This window comes from Tupaia chinensis, unplaced genomic scaffold, assembly GCF_000334495.1.
Source record: "Tupaia chinensis unplaced genomic scaffold, TupChi_1.0 Scaffold000605_1, whole genome shotgun sequence".
Taxonomy (NCBI): domain Eukaryota; kingdom Metazoa; phylum Chordata; class Mammalia; order Scandentia; family Tupaiidae; genus Tupaia; species Tupaia belangeri.
Window position 1 is genome coordinate 2,699,091 of NW_006160123.1, and position 25,940 is coordinate 2,725,030.

General features: G+C 49.9%; 2 protein-coding genes and 2 pseudogenes across 3 annotated transcripts; 2 read left to right on the forward strand and 2 right to left on the reverse strand.

Annotated features, from left to right (window-relative positions):
• Positions 1 to 930: 930 nt before the first annotated feature.
• Positions 931 to 4,994, reverse strand: LOC106735999 (cytochrome c oxidase subunit 7B, mitochondrial pseudogene; annotated as a pseudogene).
• A 274-nt stretch (positions 4,995 to 5,268) lies between these two features.
• Positions 5,269 to 17,648, forward strand: PPP1R14D (protein phosphatase 1 regulatory inhibitor subunit 14D). 2 transcript variants are annotated; one of them, XM_027775822.1, is made up of 5 exons: positions 5,269 to 5,392; positions 7,758 to 8,029; positions 16,802 to 16,885; positions 17,082 to 17,114; positions 17,326 to 17,648. In XM_027775822.1, exons 2-5 carry the CDS (start codon positions 7,796 to 7,798, stop codon positions 17,389 to 17,391), a joined length of 417 nt encoding a protein of 138 aa, XP_027631623.1. In that variant the 5' UTR covers positions 5,269 to 5,392; positions 7,758 to 7,795; the 3' UTR covers positions 17,392 to 17,648. The 2 variants fall into 2 exon arrangements, with proteins under 2 accessions (XP_027631623.1, XP_006158741.2); XM_006158679.3 differs by lacking the exon at positions 5,269 to 5,392 and adding an exon at positions 7,538 to 7,626.
• Positions 5,937 to 6,149, forward strand: LOC102483839 (60S ribosomal protein L38 pseudogene; annotated as a pseudogene).
• Positions 17,649 to 18,485: 837 nt separating the features above from the next.
• ZFYVE19 (zinc finger FYVE-type containing 19) lies at positions 18,486 to 25,893 on the reverse strand. The gene is made up of 11 exons (XM_006158685.3): positions 25,703 to 25,893; positions 23,928 to 24,049; positions 23,724 to 23,777; positions 23,238 to 23,356; positions 22,993 to 23,138; positions 22,543 to 22,651; positions 20,767 to 20,973; positions 20,257 to 20,336; positions 19,233 to 19,331; positions 19,003 to 19,124; positions 18,486 to 18,919 (listed from the first exon to the last, which is right to left on the reverse strand). The coding sequence occupies exons 1-11, from the start codon at positions 25,754 to 25,756 to the stop codon at positions 18,841 to 18,843; spliced, it is 1,191 nt and encodes a 396-aa protein (XP_006158747.1). The 5' UTR covers positions 25,757 to 25,893; the 3' UTR covers positions 18,486 to 18,840.
• Positions 25,894 to 25,940: the final 47 nt, after the last annotated feature.

The following is a 25,940-nucleotide window of genomic DNA, read 5'->3' on the forward strand; positions in this document are numbered from 1 at the left end:
ACACCCACTGGGTCCAGGACTGGAACCACGGTCGACTACATGGGAGTTCAGTGACATAGCCATTACGCTAACTGCTGGTCCCAGAAAACTATACTTTCTTGGATCAGCCCGGTGGGTAGTCTAGTGGATAGGGGAGGCAGATCCCTCATAGCTACTACAGTCTGAATCCTGGCAGACTCCTGCCTACATGTGTCCAAAATCCCAAAAGGAGGGAGAAATGAGAAGCGGTTGAGGTGTGGCCATTTTCCATTGGGGGGCACTTTCTCACTTTCTCTCTGTCTCTTTCTGGCCAGCATACATGTCCTCTAGCAAATTTTTTTAAAAATTAAAAAAGGGGGGCCAGCAGGTGACATAGTGGTTATGACGCTGGACTCCCATGTGTGTGACAGCAGTTTGAGTCCCAGTCCCGGTGGCTTGAAACTCACATCAGGTGAGCGTGTGTGGGTGCCCAAAATCCAGAGAGAAGAATGGAGGAGAAGGCATTGAGGTGTAGCAATTCTCCCCGGGAGGTGATTTCTCCCTTTCTCTCTCTCTCTGTATCTGTCTCTGTGTCTTCAGTGAGCACATGTACACTGTAGCAAAAATCTCTCTAAACATAAATAAATACATAACAAGCAAACAGCCTCGTTCTGCTGGGGGCTATCTTCTGCCCATTTTATTCCACCACTGGACCTGCGCCAGGCCAGGAGAGCAGGGCAGACACCCTGCACTCTACCTAATCCCATGCTCTTTTTGTTACACTGCCCTGAAGTGGCCCTGTGGTCCTCTTGACTTCTCCTCCCATTTTTTTTTTTTTAAGGTTTCGAACGTACTTTATTTCTTCAATACTGCCATACTTTAATGGGTAGATAGTGCTTTTTCTTGGCATCGGTTTTAAGTTGGTTTTGAAACAATTCAGTATTATACCAGCTGGGATGACTACCAATCTCTCTATTCCTTTGGGGTGACTCTGCCAGCAGGGGACAGGTTCCATTCTATTCCAATTTGTGTTGCTGTATGCGTCCATACAGCAATACAGAAAGTGGCTCCACTAGCTAATACAGCATTACCATATTCGTCATGAAAATCTGGTGTCTGTTTCTGCTGGCTCAGCCTTGCCATTGTTTGCTGAATGCTTTTTTTTTTTTTTAGAAGTTTTTGCTATAGGGCATGTGCGCTCGCCAGACAGAGAGACAGAAAGCGAGAAATCACCCCCCAGGGGAGATGGCCATGCTGGAATCCCTTCTCTTCCATTCTCCTCTCGGGATCTTGGGCATGCACACACATGTGCCCAGCGTGAGTTTTAAGTCACCGGGTCCAGGACTCGAACCATGGTCGATTATGTGGGAGTCCAGCGACATAGCCATTACGCTAACTGCTGGTCCCCTGAATGCTTTGAACTTGGAGAGGACTCAGTGCATTTTGGCCAAGGGAAACATTGTGAGGCTGAAGATAGAATTGCAGCAACTGCAGCTCTGGGGTCGTTGCAAATTCGAGGTAGGTATGCTTCCAAGGAGCCCTGAAAAACAAAATCCCCATTTTTTTAAAAGTTTGTTTATTTTAAAAAGAATTATTAATTCAATATTTTTTTGAGAGAGAGATTATTGCTGTAGGGCATGTGTGCTCACTGGAGAGACAGAGGGAGACAGACAGACAGACAGACAGACAGAAAATGAGAAATCACCCCCTGGGGGATGGCCATGCTTCAATCTCCCTTCTCCTCCATTCTCCTCTCAGGATTTTTGGTACACATGCACATGTGCCCAGAGTGAGTTTGTTTTGTTTTGTTTTGTTTTAGAGAGATTTTTGCTATAGGGCGTGTGTGCTCATCAGAGAGACAGAAAGAGACAGAAAGTGTAAAATCACCTCCCGAGGGGATGGCTGCACTGCAATCCTTTCTCCTCCATTCTGCTCTCAGAATTTGAGGCACACACCCACATGTGACTGGTGTGAGTTTTTTAAGCCACTAGGTCTGGGACTTGAACCACGGTTGACGATGTAGAAGTCCAGCAACGTTATCATTACACTATCTGCTGGTCCCAACCCAGCATGAGTTTTAAGCCACTGGGTCTGGGACTCGAACCACAGTCAACTGTGTGGGAGTCTAGTGAGATAATCATTGTACCATCTGTTGGTCCTATATTTTAAAATTTGCTATTGGGCATGTGTGCTCAGCGGAGAGAGAGGGAGAGAGGGAGAACGTGCAAACTGCCAGGTCCAGGACTTGAACCTTGGTTAGCCATGTGGGAGTCCAGCACGTTATCTACCACCACCTGCTGGCCCCTCTCCCATCTTTCCTTGGCTCTTGAGCTCCCTATATTGGGCAAACTTACTGACAAGTGTTGATACACATAGACCAGTGAGGAGACGTGTCAACACTGGGATGGAAGAGTGGAAATAAGGAACCTTATGCTATTAAGAGTGGACATAATTCATGTATGGGCCATGGAGCTTCATGGCGTTCTTGCTATGTGCTCCTGCACCAGTGTAAGATGAGGACACAAGTATAGAGGTGTCAAGGTGAATCTGTCTGGCCTGAGTAGGTGTCATGATGTTTGCATGTCCTCAATCCTTTAGCAAGTTCTATGAAATATTACTCCTTTGGGCCAGCAGAGGGTTACATCGCTCGACTCCCACATGGCCAACCACAGTTCTATTCTCAGACCCAGTGGCTTGAAACTCACGCTGGGCATGTGTGCATGCATGCCCAGTATCCTGGGGAGTGAATCGAGGAGAAGGAATTGCCGCATGGCCATCCTCCCGGGGGGGGGGTGATTTCTCACTTTCCCTCTCACTGTCTCTGTCTCACTCTGGCGAGGGCACACACCCTAGGGCAAAACTGTCTAAAATGTATTGATAGATATACAGACACATATATATACACTCCTGTCTTCCAGTCCTGCTGTACTGTCAGACCGTCTTTGTGTACAACAGCCACAGTGATCTATCAGAGACTTCAGTCTTATGTTAACCGGCCCAACCACCAGCGCTTAACAAGCAATACCCTTCGGAAGGAGACAAAGTTCAACATGGCTCCCAGGGCTTTGTGTGGGCGCCTCGTTCTCCTGCTGTATGGCTTACTTTAAAAAAAAAAATAATTATTTAATTTTTAATTTATTCATTCATTTTATTTTAATTTGACCAGAAAGAGACACACACATACAGAGAGAGAGAGAGAAAGTGAGAAAGCAAGCTGCCAGTTCTGGAGCTTGAACAGTGGTCAGCCATATGCGAGTGTCCAGCACCCTAACCACCATGCCACCTGCTGGTCCCCTATATGGCTTACTTTTAGCCTCTTCTTCCCGCTATTTCAGCTCCACTGACCTTCTCTTAGTCCCTAATACTCACCATCTTCCTTCTGCCACAGGGCCTTTGCATATACTCTCTCTGCCAAGTGCATTTCTGTTGGCCCCTGTGCCTAGTAAACGCCTACTAATCCTTTAGATTCAGTTCAAATGTTATCACTCTCTAAGTCACATTTTCTCTGTATTTCTGTTGTTGTTTTGGAGTGATTTTTGTTATAGGGCACGTATTCTCATTGGAGAGACAGAGAGAGACCGAGAGACAGAAAGTGAGAAATCCCCCCCGGGGGGGGGCGATGGCCACTCCACAGGCCATTCTCCATTCTCCTCTTGGCATCTGGGGCACTCCTTCACACACACCTGGCATGGGTTTTAAGTCGCTGGGTCTGGGACTCAAACCGCAGTCAACTATGTGGGAGTCTATTGACATAAAGACTATCCCATCTGCTGGTCCCCTCACTGTGCTTTTTTAAAATTATTCTTTTTATTCTTTTTAAATTCATGATAAAGCACATATGTGTACACATTAGAGTGAAAGGGGGACCAGCAGATGGCATCATGGTTATGTCGCTGAACTCTCACATGATCAATCATGGCTCATGTTCTGGACTCGGAGGCTTGAAACTCACACCGGGTACATGTGCATGTGTGCCCAAAATCCAGAGGGGAGAATGGAGGAGAAGGGATTGCGGTGTGACCATCCCCTCTGGGGGGTGATTTCTTGCTTTCTGTCTCTCTGTCTCTGGCAGGCACATGCACCCTATAGCAAAAATCTCTCTTAAAAAAATAATAAAAGAAAGAAAGAAACAGAGTTAGAGAGAGGAATACCCTAGTATTCCTAGTATTACTAGTCATACTGAATCCCCTTCCTCCATTCCTCCAGCCTATCAGATCTTGGGCACTCCCACACATATTCAGTGTGTTTCAGGAGGACCATGCTGGGGACTTGAACCACTGTGTAGACTCCAACCTTTTTATTTTATTTTATTTTTTTTAGTTTGCTGTAGGGGATGCCTATTCACCAGTGAGACATAGCCATAGAAAGTGAGAAATCACCTTCCAGGAAGGATGTCCATGCCACAATCTGTTCTCTTCCCCCCCACTCTCCTCTTGAGATTTTGGGCATAGATTTTGGGCACGTGTGCTGCGTGTTTTTTAAGCTGCAGGTCTGGGATGCAAATCATGAAACCAACCATGTGGAACCTGACTGCCTTAACCTCCACGCACCTGCTGGCCCTGGGCTGCAGCTTTCCTTGAGCAGCACATTACCAGGGTGCCATGGAGCAGGCCCCTCACTGGACATTCTTACGGCACCGCTTACATTTTCTTCAAATCACTAAATGAAGTCTAGTCCACGAAGGCAGGGACGTGTCTCCTTGGGACCACCAATCCCCAGTTCTGAGCGTACTGCCAGTCTTCTAGAGGAGATTGGAAAATCTCTGTGAAATGTGTGAGCTAATGAACAACCAAAACCCAGTGACTCTTCTGGCTTGGTTTTTTTTTTTTTTTTTTTTCTTTTCTTTTTTTTCCTGAAAGGGTTCCCAAGCTATTTAGAAAATAGGAGAGGGAGGAAACCACCATAATAATGGCTGCTGGCCAGAGTGTCAAAGTGGCAGCGGTCTCCAGGCTGCATTCTAGAGGCCTCCCCACTCCCGCTCACCTCACAGAGCTCTTCCAGAAGGGCCAAGAAGAGCCACTGCCATGAAAGCCCATGGCCTGCCTTTGGCAACCAAAGAGAGCAGGGGACATGGAAAGGTAAAGAAAGGACTGGCCAGCAGCACAGCAGTTAAGTACTGTGCATTTGAAGCCAGATCCCACATGACCAACCACGGTTCAAATTCCGACCTGGTAGCTTGAATGTCAGGTGTGTGTGCGTGCGTGTGTTCCCCAAATCCTGATGGGGTGGAGAAATGTATTTAAAAAATGACTATGGCATGAGCCCATTGAAGGGTGATTTATTTCTCTCTCTCTTTCTCTGTCTAGTTAGCACGCATGCCCTCTGGAAAGGAAAAGAAAAGAGAAGGAATGAGTGTTTACTGAGAAAGGACTGTGTCCCAGACTCCATGTTTTATACATATCACCTCATTTCACTCTCCCAACCCGTTCTGCAGGTGAGAATACAGACTCAAAGAGGTTGTGAGACGGGGCTAGGAACAGTAAACCAATGCGGGGTAAAGCTGAGTTTGCACTCAGATCTATCCGCTGTCCTTAAAAGCCTGGGCCTTTCCATACTCCCGCCCTGACTTCCAGTCCTCATGTACCTCCCCCATCCTGTTAATTTAGGGCCTGTAATTCCATCTTTTTTTTGGAGAGGTTTTTGCTATAGGGCGCGTGCGCTCGCCAGACAGACAGAGACATAGAGACAGAAAGCGAGAAATGGCCTGCCAGGGGGGGTGGTCACGCCACAATCCCTTCTCCTCCATTCTCCTCTTGGGATCTTGGGCACGCATGCACACGCGCCCGGCGTGAGTTTAAGCCACTGGGTCCGGGACGCGAACCGTGGTCAACTATGTGGGAGTCCAGCGACATAGCCATTACGCTAACTGCTGGTTCCCTGTAATGCCATCTTTAAAGATCATTCAGCTCTTCTTTTCTGGCTGCTGGCTGTGAGTGTCTCTCTGGCGGTGCCAGCACCCTTGCCTTGTGCTCCCCGCCATGTCTCGGAAAATTGAGGAAATCAAAGACTTTTTGCTAACGGCCTGACGAAAGGACGCCAAATCTGTCAAGATCAAGAAAAATGAGGATAATGTGAAGTTTAAAGTTCGATGCAGCAGATACCTTTACACCTTGGTCGTCACAGACAAAGAGAAGGCAGAAAAGCTGAAGCAGTCCCTGCCCCTACGTTTGGCAGTGAAGGAGCTAAAATGAGCCAGACGCTGTTTGAGCTACATTAAACATTTTTTAATTCAAAAAAAAAAAAAATCATCCATTAGCCTTTCTTAAAGGTCTCTTTTAGGTCAGTGTAAAATGGGGATATCTATATATTAGAAACATCAGGGCCAGCAGGTGGTGTGGCAGTTAAGTCACTAGACGCCCACATGGCTGACCACAGTTCGAGTCCCAGACCTGATGGCCTGAAACTCATGCAGGGTAAGTGTGTGTGCCCAAAATCCCAGGAGGAGAATGGAGGAGAAGGGATTGTGATGTGGCCATCTCCTCTGGTGGGTGATTTCTCGCTTTCCCTCTCACTGTCTCTCTCTGGTGAGTGCATGCATCCTATGGCAAAAACCTTAAAAAAAAAAAAAAAAAAAGGAAGGAAGGAAGGATGAAAGGAAGAAACTCAGCATCAAAGGCAACTACTATGAGACATAAAAAGAAGTGTAACAAAAATTGGAGTGTGGAAAGTAAAAGGGATGACGGACTTAGTATGAATCAGTTATTTTTTTCATCCTTTATATTTATTTATTTATTTTTGAGAGATTATTGCTATAGGATGCATGTGCTCACCGGAAACAGAGAGAGAGACAGAAAGCAAGAAATCACAAACAGGGATTGACAAGGATTAGTAATTCTAGACATACTTGCATTCTAAAGGAGGGTGGTGGTGTTTGTTTAGTCTTTTGTAACAAATATTTGTAAACTTTTTTTATAGAACACGTAATTTTAAAAAAATGAACAGCGCAGAGGAAAAATGAAAAGATTCTCTTCCCTTATAGGTAACCCCACCCTCCTCTAGAATGCAAGTCTAGAAGGACTAATCCTTGTCACCTGAGTGTCAGTTGGGTCTGCACTGTTCCCTCAGTGTCTGGAAGGACCTGAACGGGAAGAGGATCGTGTGATAACAAATATGGCTTCCCAAGCAGGTGCTTCTGGGGAGTGCATATAAATCAAACTTTGAGAAACTTGCCTCTACTGGCACGAAGGGCCCACCGGCTGGTAGCAGTTCACATTCAGACACACCCAGACACAAGGCAGCACTGGTCCTACGAGGGCCATAGATAACCACCCTCCAGCTCCATCCAGCTGCCTGGACTCGGTCCCCAGCAGTGCAAACTCCTGAGCAGGAATCCCTGCTGGCCAGGGCCTCTGCTGCTACAGGATCTGTCCGACCACAGCTTCTCAGGGCCCAAAGTGGGTCTAGGCCCAGGAAGGTAGGATGCAGAGAGATCAGCTGAGAATGACTCAGGTTCTATTCCAGAGCTAGCCAGAGAACACGGACCAGAGTCCACACCCTTGGGAACCTAAGGGCCCCTTCTTCCTCCCAGGCATGGCAGCCTCTTGACCTTTGCTCATCTGCAGTTTATGTCACTGTGGGCCTCAGCAGCTGCAGAAGAGGAGGCTGGGACACAGCTCTGGAGTGCCACTTGCTGGCTGGCAGAGAGGATCCAACAGGCTGGCATTCCTAGTATGGGACAAAAGCCTATCGATCTTTGACCCCTGCCCCTCCCAGAGAGCCCTGGCCCTCCTCCTGCCTACCTTTCCTCCCAGCTGGCCTCTCCTCTGTTCTCACTTCCCTCTGTGCTCTTGTTCTGACAGGCAGTTTTTCCCAGCCCCTTGCTGAGGCCAATTTTTCCATGCTGTCTTCAAGTCCTACTTCCTGCACATCCCCCAACCCGGACAGGGAGAACTCAAGCAAGAAGGTCCACTGGGCTTCTGGGAGGAGGAGGACATCATCCACAGACTCAGAGTCCAAGCCGTCCAGGTCCCGGAGACCCAGCCGGCTGACGGTGAAGTATGACCGGGGACAACTGCAGCGCTGGCTGGAGATGGAGCAGTGGGTGGATGCTCAGGTTCAGGAGCTCTTCCAGGTGGGTAGCATGGAGGAGGCGGGGGGAGGTAGGGAGCCTGGGGTCGGCCAGGGGACTGAGGGAGAGCCTGCTGAGAGACCTCAGTGTTCCTCTGCAGAGAAGTGTGGAGAAAGCCTTGCCCACGGGGTGGGGAGGAGCGTGGGCTGGGAGTCCAGAAATCTGCCTCTGTCTGGTCTCGGTTGTGCCTCTGACTCTCTCTGGGGAAGGTCCTTTAACATCCCCAACACTCGGTTTTCTAATCTGTAGATGGGACTATCGATACCTGTCAGATAGCTGTAAGTCCTGTCATATATCAGGACTCGCTGAGGCGCAAATGAGATAGTTGAAAGGAAAACGCTTGGTCAGGCTATTACGCTTTATTTGCTTTCATCTTCAAGATAACACATCTCTAGAACTACACTGCCGAGTACTAGAGCGATCAGCCACGTGTTCAACGTGAAATGAGCTAAAATGAAATAAAATGTAAAAATCAGCTCCCAGTCACACTAACCATGTTTTGAGTGCCAGCGGCACCCATCAGCACAGGTGTAGGACAGTCCCACCTTGGCAGGACAGCAGGGACTGGTTCAAGTACCCACGTTGATAACAGGGGCTGGCCTGGCTTTTTTTTTTTTTTTTTTAAGCTTATTATTTTTTATTTCCTTCTTGAGCAAGTGGGAGACAGAGACAAAGAGACAGTGCCCCCAACCGGGCCCTGAAGTGGCAATCCATCCCCAACCTCTGCCAGCCCTGGATCGTGGGTGTGCACAGTGTGTGCGATGTACTCAGGGAGGTCGCCAAGGCGAACCCAGAACCCATGTGGATCGGCCTCACAGAGCCCTGTATTGTATTGCTCTGCCTCTGTCTAGTCCTCTGCCTGAGCTCTGAACCTGGCTCTCATGGACTCCCCCCAACCCCATCCTGGGAAAAAGCAGGCCTTGACCCTGGCCCCTGGAAGTGGCACTTTCTTACAGATACCGTAAATGTAGATCCTAGAGTGGTTAACAGCTGCTGCTCTAACACTGAGGATTCCTTTGAGCCCTCACTGCACTGGGCACAATAGCCAGCACTGATGCCCGGTGCTTTGTCTTCTTCTCCCCGCGACACCATTGAGTAGGGACTGTTCGCAGCTGCAGATTGGAGGCTCAGAGAAGTTGAGGAACTTGCCCCAGGTCACACAGCGAGGAAGCGTGGGGCCAGGAGCTGCCCTTGAGTTCTGGCTGGAGAGGGTGGGCACTCATTTGAGCAGCCAGAAGTTCCCCACACCTGAAATACTTTTAAGAAAACCCATGGGACCAGCACATAGTAATGTGCTATGTTGCTGGACTCCCATGTAGTTGACCGCTGTTCAAGTCCTGGACTCAGCGGCTTAAACTCACGCCGGGCGCGTGTGTGTGCGTGCCCAAGATTCTGAGAGGAAAATGGAGGAGAAGGGATGGTGGCATGGCCATCCCCCTTGGGGGGTGATTTTTTGCTTTCTGTCTCTCTATTTCTCTCTGTTTTTCTGGCGACACCACACGCTCTATAGCAAAACAAAACAAAACTAAACTAAACAAAACTAAACAACTCTCCCCCCAAAGAAAAGAAAACCTCAGTGTCACCTCAACAGAATTTAAATCTACTTGTGTGAGACCCAGGCTTTGACCATTCTATTTTAAAAATTATTATTGGGAACCAGCCGTTAGCATAATGGCTATGTCACTGGACTCCCACATAGTCGACCGCGGTTCGCGTCCCGGACCTGGTGGCTTAAAACTCACGCCGGGCGCGTGTGCGTGCATGCCCAAGATCCCGAGAGGAGAATGGAGGAGAAGGGATTGCGGCGTGACCATCCCCTCTGGGGGGTGATTTCTTGCTTTCTGTCTCTATGTCTCTCTCTGTCTGTCTGGCGACGCACGCGCCCTATAGTAAAAACCTCTCCAGAAAAAATTATTATTATTATTATTTTTGTAGAGAGAGATTTTTGCTCTAGGGCATGTGTGCTAGCGAGAGAAACAGAGAGAGGCAGAGAGACAGAAGTGAGAAATCACCTCCCTGGGGGGTGGCCATTCTGGAAACTCTCCTCCATTCTCCTTTTGAGATTCTGGGTACGGTTGCACACGTACCCGGTGTGAGTTTAAGCCACCAGGTATACAACTCTAACCTCAGTCAACCACATGGGAGTGCAGTGACACGCATTACACCATCTGCTTGTCTCTTATTATTGTTATTTTTAAAGATTTTTGGCTTTTATTTTTTATTTTATTTATCTTTATTGCCAGAGGGTGTGTGCACTGCCCAGAGAAAGAGAGAGACTGAGAGGGAGAGGGAGAGAGCACCTACCAGCAGGATAAGGTCATGCTGCAATCCTCTTCCTCCATTTCTCCACCCCGTCGGGATTTGGAGCACACAAGCACACATGCCAGTGTGACTTTCAAGTCTCCAGAGCCAGAATGAACTGTAGTCTGCCCTGTAGCTTCCAGCTCCATGTGCTTTGGGCTCTGGGGCTAGCCCATTGGGCATTTTTTTTTCCTAAGAATTTTTTTTTAATTTAACTTTATTTATTTATTTATTTTAGTTTGACCAAAGAGGGACAGAGTGAGACAGAGAGAGAGAGAGAGAGAGAGAGAGAGAGAGAGAGAGCTGCTAGATCTAGAACTAGCAACACCGTCAGTCGAACCACAGTCAGTCATGTGGGAGTCCAGCGCCCTTAACCACCATGCCACCTGCTGGCCCCCCATTGGGCATTTTAAATAAATAAGTTGTGCAGTTGGCTCTAATGTGTGGCTGGGCTGAACCACTGCTGAGCCAGAGTACTAGGGCCCCTCGTGTCCACAACACATGGTCCTTGTTTCTTCTCTGATTTGACACAGTCCCTCTTCAACTTGGGGCAGCAAAGGCCGGTGGTTCTAGAGAGTAAGGGCTGTCATTGGTCCTGCGGTGGGGGGGCGGGGAGATGGTAGACGTGGTCCAGGCTACCTTCAAGCTCCCTGGGCCGTGTGTCAGTGTGGTCCAGGTGTGGCCCACGGCCCTGCAGTATCTTGAGCCCACTCAGTGGTGGGCGGGGAGGTGCCCTGGAGCTGGGAACAGGAGAGGCAAGCTTTCTCGGCCCGTGTCAGCTCTGCTGGGGCAGGACGCCTCCACTGCACTTCACTACTTCCGGCACTCTCCTCTGGACCTATTTCCATTTGGACTGTTTGTTGTGCACTTGCATGAGAAGTCTCATATTTTAGATACCCCAGCTCAAATCCCACCAGGCATCAGGGTAGCCAACAAACTTTGTTCTGTAAGATGAAGGTGGAGGGGGGTAAGCTGCACACCTGTAACATCAGAAAACAGTACCTGTGGGAGGACCGCTCCCAGGCAATGACTGGAATAAAATGCCTGGCCTGTGGTCACCATGGCAATTGTCCAAAGGTGCCAGGTGGCAGCTCCTGTCCCAATCCCTGCTGTTTTCAGCAAGTTAGGTGGCTGGGAAAATCCCGTGGCGGCCGTAGTGAGCAGAGGTCAAGGCAGCAGTCTCCAGCCTGGTCCTTCTAGTTCTGCCCTCCTGAAGCCCGGCCCCACCACCGGGGCTCTACATGCCCTGTACCGTTTTGGATGGCACTGCTGGGGAGGGCCCTCGGGTCGCCTCACTTAGCTCGTTTAGTTTAACGGGCCCCAGCCTTCCTTTGGTGGAGGGCCCTACTTTTCCCTTGAGGCACCGCCTGGTTGGGGGTCTCCAGAGAAACTGCCTGGGGATACGGACAGACTTGGGGTCCTGGGGCTCTTGGAATCCAGAAGTAACGATGGCTTAGACTTCTCAGCAGGATTTAAACACCCATAAGTGTCTCCTTTTTTTAGGAGACCCTCATTCAACAACGCAGTCCTTCTAGTTACCATCTCTGTTTCTCTTCTCCTAGCCAGAATCCTTAAAACATTTGCCTAGGGGACCAGCAGTTAGCGTAATGGCTATGTCACTGGACTCCCACGTAGTTGACTGCGGTTCGTGTCCCAGACTCGGTGGCTTAAAACTCACGCTGGGCATGTGTGCGTGCGTACCCAGGATCCCGAGAGGAGAATGGAGGAGAAGGGATTGCAGCATGACCATCCCCCCTGGGGGGTGATTTCTCGCTTTCTGTCTCTCTGTCTCTCTCTGTCTGGCGAGCACATGCGCCCTATAGCGAAAACCTCTCCAAATAACAAGACAAAACAAAACAAAACAAAAAACACAAAAAAAATTTGTCCACACACACTGCCTTGGACTTAGGTTTTCTCTTTCTGTCTCCACTCAACCCGCTTAAGTCTGACTTCTTTTTTTTTTTTATTTTTTTAAAGAGTTATTTTATTTATTTTAAAATTTGACTAGAGAGAGACAGACACAGAGGTAAAAAGGGAAAGTAAGCTACCAGGTCTGGGACTCAAACTGCACTCAGCCATGTGGGAGTCCAGCGCCTTAACCACCATGCTACCTGCTGGTCCTCTGGTTTCTGCTCTTACCAGTCTGTTGAAAGCACTGATCAAGGTCACCACTAACCTGTCCTGGGGCTAAATCTAATGTACACATCTGTCGCGTACACTGTTGACCACTCCAGAGTTTTTTTTTGGGGGGGGTGGTGGTGGTGGTGAAAGGTTTTTGCTATAGAGCATGTGTGCTCGCCAGACAGACAGGGAGAGACAGAGAGACAGAAAGCGAGAAATCACCCCCCAGGGGGGGATGGCCATGCTGCAATCCCTTCTCCTCCATTCTCCTCTCGGGATCTTGGGCACACACTCACACACGCCCGGAATGAGTTTTAAGCCACCATGTCTGGGACTCGAACCACCGTTGACTACATGGGAGTCCAGCGACATAGCCATTACTCTAACTGCTGGTCCCGACCCCAGAGTTTTGACACATTCTTTCTCTGTAGCTTCCAGGACACTGTCTTTTCCTGGCAGCAGCTGGCATTTTGGTGCAGTCTTTTTGATGTGGTGACATTTCAAGAAAAGCTCAATTTTCAACTTAAAAAAAATTATCGTTGGGCCAGCTGGTGGCAAGGTGGTTAAGGGGGCTGGGGGCTGGATTCCATATGGTCAACAGCATAGTTTGAGTCCTAGACTTGGCGGTTTGGAAAAATGCACCTGGTGCATGTGTATGTATGTCCAAAATCCCAACAGAATGGAGGAGAAGGGATGACCATCCCCTCAGGGGGTGATTTCTCCCTTTCCCTCTTTCTTTTTCTCTGATGAGTGCGTGAACCTATAGCAAAAACTAAAAAAAAAAAAAAAAAGTATTGTCTTGGGCAGCACCAGGTAAAATGCACTGGTGAGGTGCCAGATTCCAAAGTTCGAATCGCTGAAACATACGTACAAGTACCCAAGATTTAATAGGCTGGAGTACTGGAGGAAGAGGAACGCAGTGTGACCACCCTGTGGAGGGCACCCCTCTCTCTCTGTTTCATGTGTGTGCATGCACTCTTTCATGAAGTGAAAAAAAACGTATTGCCAATGAATGTATGAAACAAACATTGATTGGTTTATCTGAGGCCTTGGTGGTCTCCATGGTGGAGAGATTGGGAGTACAGGGTATCGGTCTAGAGTGAACGGAAGAAAGGGGGTCAAATCAGGCAGCATCTGGCAGAAAACCAGCACATGTGATATACCATCACGCACTCCTCACTTGTACATCTTAGGAGTTGTTTTATGTACCTGCTTCTTTTCTTTTTCCAAAAATGTATTGTTGTTATTATTTTAATTTGCTATAGGGCACACACACTCACCAGAGACAGAAAGTGAGAAAGCAAGCTGCCAGGTCTGGGACTCGAACTGTGGTCTGCCATGTGGGAGTCCACTATGTCACCTGCTGGCCCCACTTCTTTTCTGAGAATTCAAGCTATCCTTGAGTGGAAGAATTTTTTTTTTAATTTTTATTTATTCATTCATTTATTTTTATTTGACCAGAGAGAGAGAGAGACAGAGAAAGAGAGGGAAAGTGAGAAAGCAAACCACCAGGTCAAGGACTCAAACTGTGGTTGGCCATGTGGGAGTGTCCAGTGCCTTAACCACCATGCCACCTGCTGGCCCCAAGCAGAATATTTAGACTACGATGTGTACCATCATATTTTTTTTCCCACTGCATTAATATCTCCCCTCACCCTGATTTGAAAAATAAGACAGAGAGGCCCTACAGGTGGTATGGTGGTTAAGGGTGCTGGACACCCACATGGCCAACCATGGCTTGAGTCTCGGACCTGGCAGCTTGTGTTCTCACACTCTCTTTCTCTGTCCCTCTCTGGTCAACTTAAAATAAATGAACAAATAAAATAATTATTTTAAAAAATGAGACAGAAGGATTGCACACAAGCAAGTGTGGGAGCAGGAAAGAGAGACAGAGTCAGGTACAATGGACAGAGCCTTGCCATTGTGATCCTCAGCCCCAGTCTCCCAGTGAGCAAGAATCCGGGCACATTGTGCCTGCTCTGTCCAGGCTGGTCTGGGGACGGAAGCTGGACCTCCCATGTGGCCCGAACCTTGCACAGGGCATTCTACCGCTTGTACCACCATGGCTGGGCCGGGTCTATCTTCTGTAAATATTTTCTCCCAGTGTGTGGTTTATCTCATTCTCTTAAGCTTCTTTCATTTTTACTTTTACACTCTGTATTATTTTTTTCAGTGACTATAAGTTGTTTTTTTCATTTTAATTTTATTTATTGGTTTATTTATTTTTTGTTATAGGGCATGTGCTCACTGGAGCCAGAGAGCGAGATAGGGAGAAATCACCCCTCAGGTGGGACGGCCATGCCACAATCCCTTCTTTTCTTCCTGGGATTGTGAGCGCGCACACACACACACACACACACACACACACACCTGGCATGATGTCAAGCCTCTTGGTCTGGACTCAAACCGCATAGTCAGCCATGTGGGATCCCGCTGCCTTAACCTCCATGCCACCTGCTGGCTCCTTCAGTGACTATAACTTTCCCAAACAGTTTCCTTTTAATTACTCACATACCATACAACTCAAAGTGTACAATTTAATGGTTTTAGTATCTTCCACAGGATTGTCCAAGCGTCACCACAATTTAACTTTTCTAAAAGAACGATTTATTTAATTTTACTTATTATTATTATTGCTTTTAATTTGTTATATGGAACATGTAAGAGAGAGACAGAGAGAGAAAGCAAAATGCCAGATCTGGAACTTGAACCATGGTTGGCCATGTGGGAGCCCAGCGTCATAACCACCACGCCCCCTGCTGGCTCCACAATCTAATTTTAGAACACTGTATCCCCCAATAGGAATGCCAAATCACTCTGGCTCCAGTTCTCAGCACTACTCCTCCAAACCCCAGGCCACCACTAACCTACTTTCTGTCTCTACAAATTTGCCTATTCTGGACATTTCATACTAAGTGAATCGTAGTCTAGGCTTCTGTGCCTACTTTCGCTGATGTGCTTTCAAGGTTAATTCATGTCGCAGTATGAATCAGCCGTTACTTTTTGTTGTCAATATTGTATGACTTTGCCAGTTTGTTTATCCATTCATCAGTTGGTGGACATTTGTGTTGTTTTTACTTTTTGGCCATTATGAATGATGCTGCTATGAACATTTCTGTGCAAATTTTTGCGTAGACTTTTGTTTTCATTTCTCTTGGGAACAGACCTGGGAGTGGAATTGCTGGGTCAGATGCTAATTTTGTATTGGACATTTTGAGGAACTGCCAAACTGGTTTCCAAATCAACAGTACCATTTTACATTCCTGTCAACAATGTATAAGTTTTTTTTTTAATTGAACTTTATTTATTTTTAATTTGACCAGAGAGGGACAGAGTGAGAGAGAAAGGGAAAGTGAGAAAGCAGGCCACCAGATCTGGGACTCAAACTACGGTTGACCATGTGGGGAGTCCAGCACCCTGAACTACCATGCCACCTGCTGGCCCCAACAATGTGTAAGTTTTACTAATGGGAATCTGTGCTCACGGGAGAGAGACAAAGAGAGGAAAAGTGAAAAAACATGCCCCAATGGAGATAGCCACATGACAATCCCTTCTTCTTTCTGGGTTTTGGGCACACATGCAGAAGTACTTGGTGTGATTTTCAAATTGCTAGGTTTGGGATTTGAACCATGCAATCAACCGCATGGGATCCGCCATGCCACCAGCTGGCCTAGCTATGTATATAACTTTTTATGTTACACATGGAGACTCATTTTATTATTTATTTTTAATTGCCAGAGCCAGAGAAAGAGAGAGAGAGAGAGGGAGAGAGAGGGAGAGAGAAAGCATCCCCCAGTGCCACAATCCCTTCTCCATTTCCCCACGTCACGATTTGGAGCATGCACACACTTGTGCCGTTGGCTTTTCAAGCTGAAGAGGCCAAGACTTCGACTATGGTTGGCCATTTGGGATCTGACCCTCTTACCCACTAGGCTATGGATGAGCTCATGGACACTCCTCCTTTTTACAAAGAATTATTTAATTTTGAGATTACTTTTTCAACTTGACCAGACAGAGACTGAGAGAAAGAGAGGGAGAAGTGAAAAAGCAAGCTGCCAGGTCCAGGACTCAAACTGTGGTGTCCACGTGGGAGTCCAGCACCTTAACCACACCACCTGCTGGCCAGGACGCTCTTTTTAAGAAACCTAGCACTGTTTCAGGCGATGCATAGTGGGTGCTTAACAGATGTTTATTGAATGAAGAAAATGAATGGGTGTTCTGAGACAGGTGAGAGGGGCTGAACATGGAAAATGAGAGGGAAATGGGATGGGAGATGGGTCAAGCCTTAACAGTAACCTTCACCCCAGCACCAGCTGGTCAAGCCCCTCTGAGCCCCATGTGATTCCCAAATAGGATCAGCCAGTCCCTTCTGAGCCTGAGATTGACCTGGAAGCTCTCATGGAACTATCCACAGAGGAGCAGAAGTCTCAGTTGGAGGTAGGAGCAGGGCTGGGCTCCAAGTCCAGGGGCTGGGGCTGGAAGCTTGGCTTGGAACAAGGGGAACCTAGGAACCTACCGTCTGCCTCCTTGGGGAGAGAATCAATTCAGAGGGGAAAATTGCTGGGCAACTGAGTGGGGGTTTATGGGCAAGTGCTGTGGCTTGAGGATCCACCCTCCCCTCTCTTCTACCCAGGCCATTCTCCGAGACTGCTCTCGCCCCACAGAGGTAAGAGGTGTGCTGCTGGGGGTCGGGGGAAGACGGTGGTGGTCGTAGTGATGAAGTGGCCCAGTTGGGGAAGCAGCTAACAAAGAGGAGTATTTGAGAGGAAGGGAGGCCCTGGTCCTTTTCCCTCCTAGCTTAGAGTGAGGGAGTATTAGGGAGGGCAGCATGTGAGGTGGGACGCAGTGCCTTGATCTGACTCCTGTTGCTCCTCCAGCCTTTTATCTCTGAACTTCTCAGCCAACTCAAGAAACTCCGGAGACTCAGCCGGCCTCAGAAATAAACTCAGAGAGACTTACCTTTAGCAGCGTCAGCTCTGCTGGGCCTGCCCTGAACCTCTGGATCCTGCCTGAGGGGGAAACGGCTTCTGGGGACACAGACGAGGAACGTGGAGGACAAGAGGGACTTCTGGACAGCCCCAGTATATGTGCAGTCACAGCTAGTTCCCACAGCTGGACTGCAGGAGCCGGTCATGGCTGTGCTCAGTGCTTCCCTCGACAGCCAAGCGGATAAAACCCATAGAAGCTGCGGCTGAATGAAGTGTGGAGCCTGTGTGTGCTGAGGGACGGGGTGGGGCAGGATGCACCGCAAGGCTTACATCCTCAGTTGCCAGGCTGTACCCACGTACCTCACTCACCCCTCCATCCAAACAGGCCTCAAGAATTCAAAGATGGCCTCAGCAATACTTCAGAGAGAGCACATCTAGCAAGGCCCAGAGGTCAAGCTGAGGGCATCTGGCTAAGACACAGCATGCTGCATCACCAAGAAGGGTCTGAGTGGGAAGACTAGTTTCAAATCCCAGAGGGAGGGTAACAGGAAAAACCTAGCTGGACGTGCATCAGAGAAGCTAAATCCTGCTCTATTAATGACTGATGCAGGAGGCCTTGGGCTGAGGACTCTCCTGGGTTTGCACCAGTCTGTGCAGGCAGGAAGAAAGCACACGAAGCAGGAGTGTGACCGTTCAGGCTGAGGCTGGATGGGGTTGGGGGCGGTGCTGGAAGACAGATACCAGGTCTGAATGGCAGGCAGTTGGGATGGGTGTCCTGGCAGCGGTCCTTTGGGAGGAAGGCAGGAAGCGGAATGTGTGCATTGATCCCGCAGGCACCGAGTACAGGAGAGGCTAGAAATCCAGGCTGGTGGGGCCTGGTGGCTCAGCAGGCTGCCCAGAGCAGGAAGCACACAGCTCAGCTGACTGGATATTCATGCCTATGTCTGAGGCCACCAGGATGGGCGGGACTGTACCTGCCTGGAGAAGCTTACGAGATGTCTCAACCTTTCCCCTCATTCCACACGATTGTGCTTATGGCCTGCTCTCTCGCCACCACTCACGGGGCCAGGTTCCAGGCACGCAGGGCTCTAAAGATAAGAGAAGCTGGGCCTAGTGAATCCACATACTTTATTAGATCCACTCAGTGCCAGGGAGGGCCCTGGGCCCTTGCACCAGGGTCCATGTTCACCCTTACATCTGCCCTGGCCTTTCCCCATCATGCCTCTCCCTTCTGGCCCAGACTTCTGGTCGGTGGGCCTCTACTTTCCCTTTTCTCTGGCTCCTCCAGTCACTGAGTTGAGTGGGGAATCTTTCCTCCTTCCATGAACACTGAGGCCAGGAAGGGGCGTGCCCATCATCGGCAGAGCCTGACGTGCTCTCCATCAGAGGCCGAGGCTGGGCCCAGAGGTGGGGACTCCGCCTGTGGGATGCCTGCAGGACAGCCTTCGCAGGAGCAGGGTCTCCTCAGTGCTCTCGGCCTGCACGTGGCGGCTTGTAGGCAGATATCTGGTGCTCTTTGAGTTCAAAGGCATCATGGCCTTCTCTGTGGAGAAGAGGGATGGAAATCAGGGATCCCAGGTGGCCCACGAGCCCTCCCAGTCCTACAGAACTCGCTCCCGCACCCACCGGAAGCAGCGGGCACAGTAGAGGTCTCCGTCGCAGCCAGTGCAGCGCAGTGTGGCATCCTCATTGCAGATGCAACACCAGGGGAGCTCCTCTTCCTCAGCCTCAGGTCTGGGGGCCGTGGCCTTCAGGGACAGGGGGAATGGGGAAGAAAGGATCCCGGTTGGGTATGGTTGTTGTGGGAACAGTCAGGCCGGGAAGAAGGCTGTGGCGGCCTGGGCATCTTCTCTCACCTCAGGTTCTGCCCTGCAGGGGTGGGCCTGGGCTCGAGGGGCCGGCTCCACGGGGATGTTATAGCCACTGGCCTCATCCAGGGCAGCTTCTTCAGTGAGCTGTGGACAGGGTGGGAAGCGGTACTACCCCTGCTCCAGGCCCAGCCCACCCTCTCCCAGTATTCCTGTGCTCTGTGGCCTCAGCTGCTTAACATCTTTTTTTTTTTTTAAAGAGATTTTTGCTATAGGGCACATATGCTTACTAGAGAGACAGAGAGAGAGAGAGACAGAGACAGAAAGTGAGAAATCTCCCACTAGGGAGGATGACCACGCTGCAATCCCTTCTCCATTTTCCTCTCAGGATTTTGGGTATGCATGCACATGTACCCAGTATGTTTTTTTTTTTCTGTTTGTTTGTTTTAAGAATGATTTTGTTTAACTTTATTTATTTATTTTAATTTGATCAGAGAAGGACAGAGAGAGAAAGTGAGAAAGCAAGTCACCAGGCCCAGGACTTGAACCACCACCGGCCATGTAGGAGTCCAGGCACCCTTAACCACCATGTCACCTGCTGGCCCCTCACCCCCAGCATGAATTTTAAGCTGCCAGACCCGGGACTTGGACCACGGTGGACTACATGGGAGTCCAGTGATGTAACTATTATGCCATCTGCTGGTCCCACTCATCTTTCTTTCTTTCTTTCTTTTTTTTAATTATTTTATTTAACTTTATTTATTTACTTTTGACTTGATGAGAGAGAGAGAGAAAGTGAGAAGCAATCTGCCAGGTCCAGGATGTGAACCGTGGTCGCCATGTGGGAGTCCAGTGCCCTTAACCACCATGCCAACTGCTGGCTCCCCCTCTCATGTTTCTTTACCTGTTACCTATGGCTGCTGATTTCCCACCTCAAGGGGCCCGAGGGCAGATCTGGATCACAGAGACAGTGCAGCCCCTACTGAACAGGGGGCACAGGGACTGCCCACCAGCCCCAGAGTAGAGGGGGGAATGGTGGGGCAGAGGCAAGACAAGGCAGGCCAGGGCCCACCTGCTGCAGGACTCTCTGGATGGCTGTCTCCTCATCCTCATCGTCATCACTGTCTGGGAGGCGATAGTCCTGGAGGGTCACTTGAAGAGGGGTGGACAGGAGCAGGAGGAGGAGGAGTGAGAGTGAGAGATTTCATTGAGTGGCTGTTCTCTTGCTTCCTGAAACTCATTCGATTCCCAGGAGCACTCCTGTCACAGCTGAGAAGCTTCTTCAGTCACTCTGGTCATCAGACCCTGTACCTCCTTACCCCACACCTGCAGGGCTCGGCCAGCACTTAAGGCGCCCTGAGTGCTGTGGAACAGTTACAGAACCTCAGCGTCTGAACAGACTGAAGGTCCTCCTGCCCCGATGGCTGCCACGGATCCCTCGCCCACTGCTTCGCCCCATACCTTTCCTGGGGCTCTGGGCAAATGGACCCTCAGAACCCAACTCAGCGCTGGCAGGGAGGCCGTGGCCTGGGGTGGGGAGGCCGTGGCCTGGGGTGGGGAGCGGCTGCTCCCCAGCATCTACCTGTATCAGGGTCCTGTCCCCGCAGCACAGCCAGCCGCTTGGCAAGGGCCAGGATCCTGTCCTGCCTGGTGTTCTCCTCCCGCAGCGCGATGGCCGCCTCGGCCAGCAGCCTGTTCTTCTCCTCCTCCAGGGACCGCCCAGCCTGCCTCTCAGAGTGAGTGCTCGGTCCTGGGCCCCCCCGGTTGAGGTCATTCTGGACAGAGACAGCTGGAAGGAGTAAGGCAGTCAGGGAGGCAGAGCTGTTCCAAAACCTCTCCTCCTGAGCCTGAGCCTATTTCACAACCTTTCATTCTTTTCAGATTTTTGCCATAAGGGCATGTGTGCTTGCCAGAGACAGAGAAAGAGAGAGAGAAAAATCATGCCCCAGGGAGGGCCACACCACAGTCCCTTTTCCTCCATTCTCCTCTCAGGATTTTGGGCACACACACATGCCCGGTGTGTTTTTCAAGCCACGAGTCCAGGACTTAAACCATAGAGTCAGCCATATGGGATCCAGCACCTTAACCACCATGCTACCTGCTGGCCTCACTCCCCTCATATTCTAACATGCTGCATTCAGGGTGAGTATCTCAGGGTTTGAGAATCACTTCCTTGAAGGACCCATATTTGAGGAGGTCAAGGTTCGACCAGTCTCTTTGCCTTCCAGGGCTGGAATTTACATTTCCTGGGGGCAGTATGGAAAGGGAAGCTGAGGTCTTGAATATCACCGGGCAGGAAGAATGTTAGCAGAGCAGGTGTGGCTCTGACATGGCCACCTTCAGCTCAGAGTTTCACAACAAGAGGTTTGAACTCACACAGCTTTGGGCTCTAGTCCCTGCTCTGTTGCTTCGGTTGTGTGACCCTGGCCAAATTCCTGAAGCTCACCAGGTCTCAGTTCGCTCATTTACAAATAAGGACGACAGTACATACCTCAAACGATTGCTGAGGATATTCAATGAGACTGAGTCTCTACACAGTTGGGTTTCTCAGTCCCGGTCCTATCGACACTCTGGACCAGCTATTCTGGGAGGCTATCTCATGTATTTTAGATGTGTTTAGCAGCAACCCTGTCTTCTACCCTCTAGATACCAGTAGTACCCCGAGTTGTGATAACCAAAAAGTCTCCCAACACTGCCGAAAAGCACCCTGGGGAGAAAAGTCAGCTGTGGTTGAGAACCGCTGCTCTGATGCCCTCGAACCTCACTGACAGAATTTCCAGCGCTGCCGGCAACATCCACATCATATTCTGCATCTGCGCTGTCCGAGGTGGTAGCTATAAACCCAGGTGACCAGTGAGCACGTGAAATGCAGCTGATTAGGCAACTGAACTCTGAATTTTATTTCGGTTTAATTCAACTGAAATTTAAACAGCTGCTACGTCCTATTGCCACCATCACTGCAGAGAACATTCTCTGAGCACTTACTGCGAGCCAGGTAGAGTCTCGAGCATTTACTGGATTTTATGATCTCATCCCTTCCTCATGACTTTCCCATGAGGTAGGTTTTACTGTGTGTATCTCTCTTTTACAGATGAGGAAAAGTGAGACTTAGGTCAGGTAATCTGCCCAGGGTCAAAGAGCTAGTGTGTGCTAGCACTAGTGTGCACTCACTCAATCACGAGGTTTGCTCTGCTGCCTCTGGAATAAGCACTCAATAAACGATACTCCTGTAGTGAACTCTCATAGTATTAATAATTCTCTGATTTGCATTTATCTCCCAGAGCACAGGCAGCAGAGCCTCTTCCACCTGGGAAAAGAGGTGGGGTTGGGCCCTGGGGGAGCCGGGTAGAGGGGTTACCTGGGCCTCCTTGTGGCCAGCTCTCGTCAATAGCCACCTCAGCGGCCAGCTGCGTCAGCAGATCCTGCGCCTCCTGGGCATGGGTCCTGGTGTCTGGTGGCTGGTGTGCCTGTGTGGAGGGAAGAACTTCAGTGGGGAGTGGAAGTAGGGGAAGACTACGGCTGACGGCCCAGACCAATGTAGGCCAGGGGTGGATGCTGATGAGTTCTCAAAGCCCAGGGAAGGGGGAGGAATCAAAGACCCACATAACCGAGTAGGCCTAGCAATCCCCAACACGACTGAGGGTACACTATTTCCTGCCCCACCCAAGCCTGCTGCTTGTTCCTGGTTCCTTGGCTGGAGGCAGGTCTGAGGATCAAGAGGCACAAGCGGGAGGTTCACCAACTTCTGCGGAGTGCATTAAAGTACATGTATCTGGGCTTCTGTCCCCTCCGAAGCTATAGCACTCACCGGCTGGGGGCTCTGAGAAGGTGGGACTCTGCCCTGCAATATGGCAAGCCGTTTCTCCATCTCCTGGGTGGAAGGGATGGAACCCCGAGGCTCATCCCTTAGCGCAGCCAGTCGTGCCTCTATCTCTGCCTGTGAGGGCACTGCCTCTGCAATTGGCACAGGGGAGCCTTGTAAGGGCCAGAGGAGTCCCAGTCCCAAAGGCCCTGAACTGTGTCCTTTTCGTCCCTCTGCCTGTCCGCACTCACTGGGCCTGTTCTCCTGGCGGAGGCGTGCTAGGCGCTCAGCGATGACCTGGTCTTGTTTGGTCAGTCCCTGGCTCCGGGGAGTGTTAGGCTTCTGTTTGGCTTCTAAGGCAGCCACTCGCCTGGTAGGATAAGAGAGAGGCTCTTGAAGAAGGCAGAAGGGAGAAGTGAAGGCACGCATGCGCAGTTTCCCATCTAAATCAATTCTGGGCATCTAGGGAAGTCTCCAATAGGCTTTGGTCTTTCATGGTCCTTGCTCAACTTGTTCTAAAGCCCAACCTGGCCAACCAGCCAGAGAGGCCAGTGAGAGAGAAAGATGTGCCAATGGTTTTTCTGGATAGGGCAGAAGAGCTGCCTCCTGAGCCCGAAAGGGGCAGTCAGGTACCTGGGAGGTGGGTATCCTCCTGACACTGTGCTTATCTGAGGCTCAGAGGTGCGCCTGCCCTGGTCCTTTCCCCGTCCCCATTTTTCTTTTTCTTCAGCACTTACTTCTTGTAGTTCTGAGGTGGTGACCATTTGGAGGCGTTGGCAGGAGCTGACCCTCTATAGACAAAAAAACACAGTGTCAGAAGTCCTGCCAGTCAGTGCCCTTGCCCCAAACACTTCTGGAACTGACCTCCAACCACAGAGCACAAGGCTTGGAAGTCTGGCCAGGAGCCCACCGCCATGGTTGGCTGAATACATGCCCCTCACCTGGTCAGGACCTCATGACACTGCTTGCAGACTTTCTGTGGGGTGTTCCCAGTATGAGGCACCACTGCACTGAAGCCAAGGCAGCCGGAACAGAAGGCCCGGCCACAGTTCTTACAGCCATACTACAAGAGACATGAAGCAGGAGTATCTACCTCTCACCTGCGCCTGCAGGCTTCTCCCTGTGACCCTCTGAGCCCACACAGAGAGAAGATACTGAAGTTGTGACCAGCTCACGGAGGAAGCAGCGCCCCTGAGGCCGAGGGAGAGGTACCGGCAATGGGTAAAACACTTCCTCCGGTTCCAGTCTCTTATTCAAATCAAAGGAAGCTTCATGCAAAATTCCCAAGCTTTTTGCCCTATCTTCAATTCAACACAGGAGTACAGAAGACAGAGGCCATTGACTTTGAACAAAGGAGACTCAGAGAGATTACAGAGCCCACGCTTTCTCTGCTCTAGCAGAGACCAGGGAGGCTTGGCTCAGGATGGGATGATAACAATAGTCTCCATTTACTAAGCACTTACTATGTACCAGGCACTAAGCTCAGTACTTTTTTAAAAAAAAATTATTTTATTTAACTTTATTTATTTTTAGTTTGACCAGAGAGGGACAGAGAGTGAGAGAGAGAAATTGAGAAAGCAAGCAGCCAGGTCCAGGACTGGAATTGCGGTTGGCCATATGGGAGTCCAGCTCCCTTAATCACCATACCACCTGCTGGCCCACTAAGCTCAGTACTTAATTAATATTCATCTTCTGATTTGATCCTCACAATTTATACACAGTACTTTACCTAACCCTTATGCCTGCCATTATACCTCCTATTTATTTATTATTTTTTTAGAGAAAATTTTGCTATAAGGTGCTCACCAGAGAGACAGAAAGTGAGAAATCATTCCCTGGGATGGCCATGCCACGATCCCTTCTCTGTACTCCTCTAGGCATCTTGGGCATGCACACACACCCGACATGAATTTCAAGCTGCCAGGTCTGGGACTCTAAACGCTGTTGACTATGTGGGAATTCAGCAACATAACCATTATGCATCCGCTGGTCCCTATAATTCCTATTTTAGAGAGGGTCAGAGGTTACATGACTTGCCCAAACCAAAGTTACCCTGGAATAAGGCAGAGCTCAAAATCGAATCTTGATTCCAAAACCTAGGTTTTTAAGTACTACACAGCCCTGCTATCCTATTTGCCATTAGTTCACCCCATTTGGTCCCATCATCTTATGGTCAGGTGCCCTGACCTCAATGCGGGCAAAGAAAGCCTGCAGTTGATCGCAGGGGAACTTGGCAGGTCTGTGCGGAGTCCAAGATCGGTTCCCTAGGGGTAGGAAGAAGTGTGGAAATACAACTCAGGAGACCTGGATAAAGGCAGGCTGTGGGATGGGAAAGGTTTCAGAGCAGGAAATAACGGCACGGTGTGGTGGACGGTGGTTACAGGATATTAAATGAGTCCGGGCTGCGGACGTGCAGGGGGTACAGAAGGCAACTACCTTTGGCCTACAGTAAAGCGTAACTTTTCAAAAATGAGAGCAGCGCGTTTCCGTTTCTAGGGAACTTTCACCTCCACACCTCACTGGACCCTCACATCAACCCCGAAGGCGAGGGAGTGTTAGTCCCATTTTACAGAAACGGGAGCTGAGGCTCAATGACTTCAAAACCACACAGCTGGAAAGAGACGGTAAAGCCCAATCTTCGGACTGGAAGTCCCGCGCTTTTCCCTCTCCTCCGCGTCCTCCCTGGCCCTCTAGCCCTTGGGGAGAAAAGACTCGCCTCCTTCTTGAAGAGGGTGAACTTCACAGCGCAGCCATAGCACCTACTCTCCATCGTGGCTCCTGTCAAAGCAGGGTCTGCAGAGCAGGGGTCGCGGGGACCGATCCAGCGCTCCCTTCGACCCTCACCCAGCCCCGCCCAGCTCCACACGCCCACCAGCGCCCGGCCGCAGCGGCCTGGGGCGGGGAACCCGGACGCGCCCCCTCACAGAGAGCGGCCGCAGAAGGAACAGGGGCTG

What these genes read in the sequence shown, in the direction of transcription:
- PPP1R14D (XM_027775822.1), top strand. Translation starts at nt 7,796, where the DNA reads ATGCTGTCTTCAAGTCCTACTTCCTGCACATCCCCCAACCCGGACAGG. An exon ending in AGGTTCAGGAGCTCTTCCAG is followed by an intron (nt 8,030 to 16,801) that starts GTGGGTAGCATG and finishes ATTCCCAAATAG; the next exon opens with GATCAGCCAGTCCCTTCTGA. An exon ending in ACTGCTCTCGCCCCACAGAG is followed by an intron (nt 17,115 to 17,325) that starts GTAAGAGGTGTG and finishes TTGCTCCTCCAG; the next exon opens with CCTTTTATCTCTGAACTTCT.
- ZFYVE19 (XM_006158685.3), bottom strand. Translation starts at nt 25,756, where the DNA reads ATGGAGAGTAGGTGCTATGGCTGCGCTGTGAAGTTCACCCTCTTCAAG. An exon ending in TCACCCTCTTCAAGAAGGAG is followed by an intron (nt 24,050 to 25,702) that starts GCGAGTCTTTTC and finishes TGTCTCTTGTAG; the next exon opens with TATGGCTGTAAGAACTGTGG. An exon ending in CTTCTCAGAGCCCCCAGCCG is followed by an intron (nt 22,652 to 22,992) that starts GTGAGTGCTATA and finishes CCCTCCACACAG; the next exon opens with GCACACCAGCCACCAGACAC.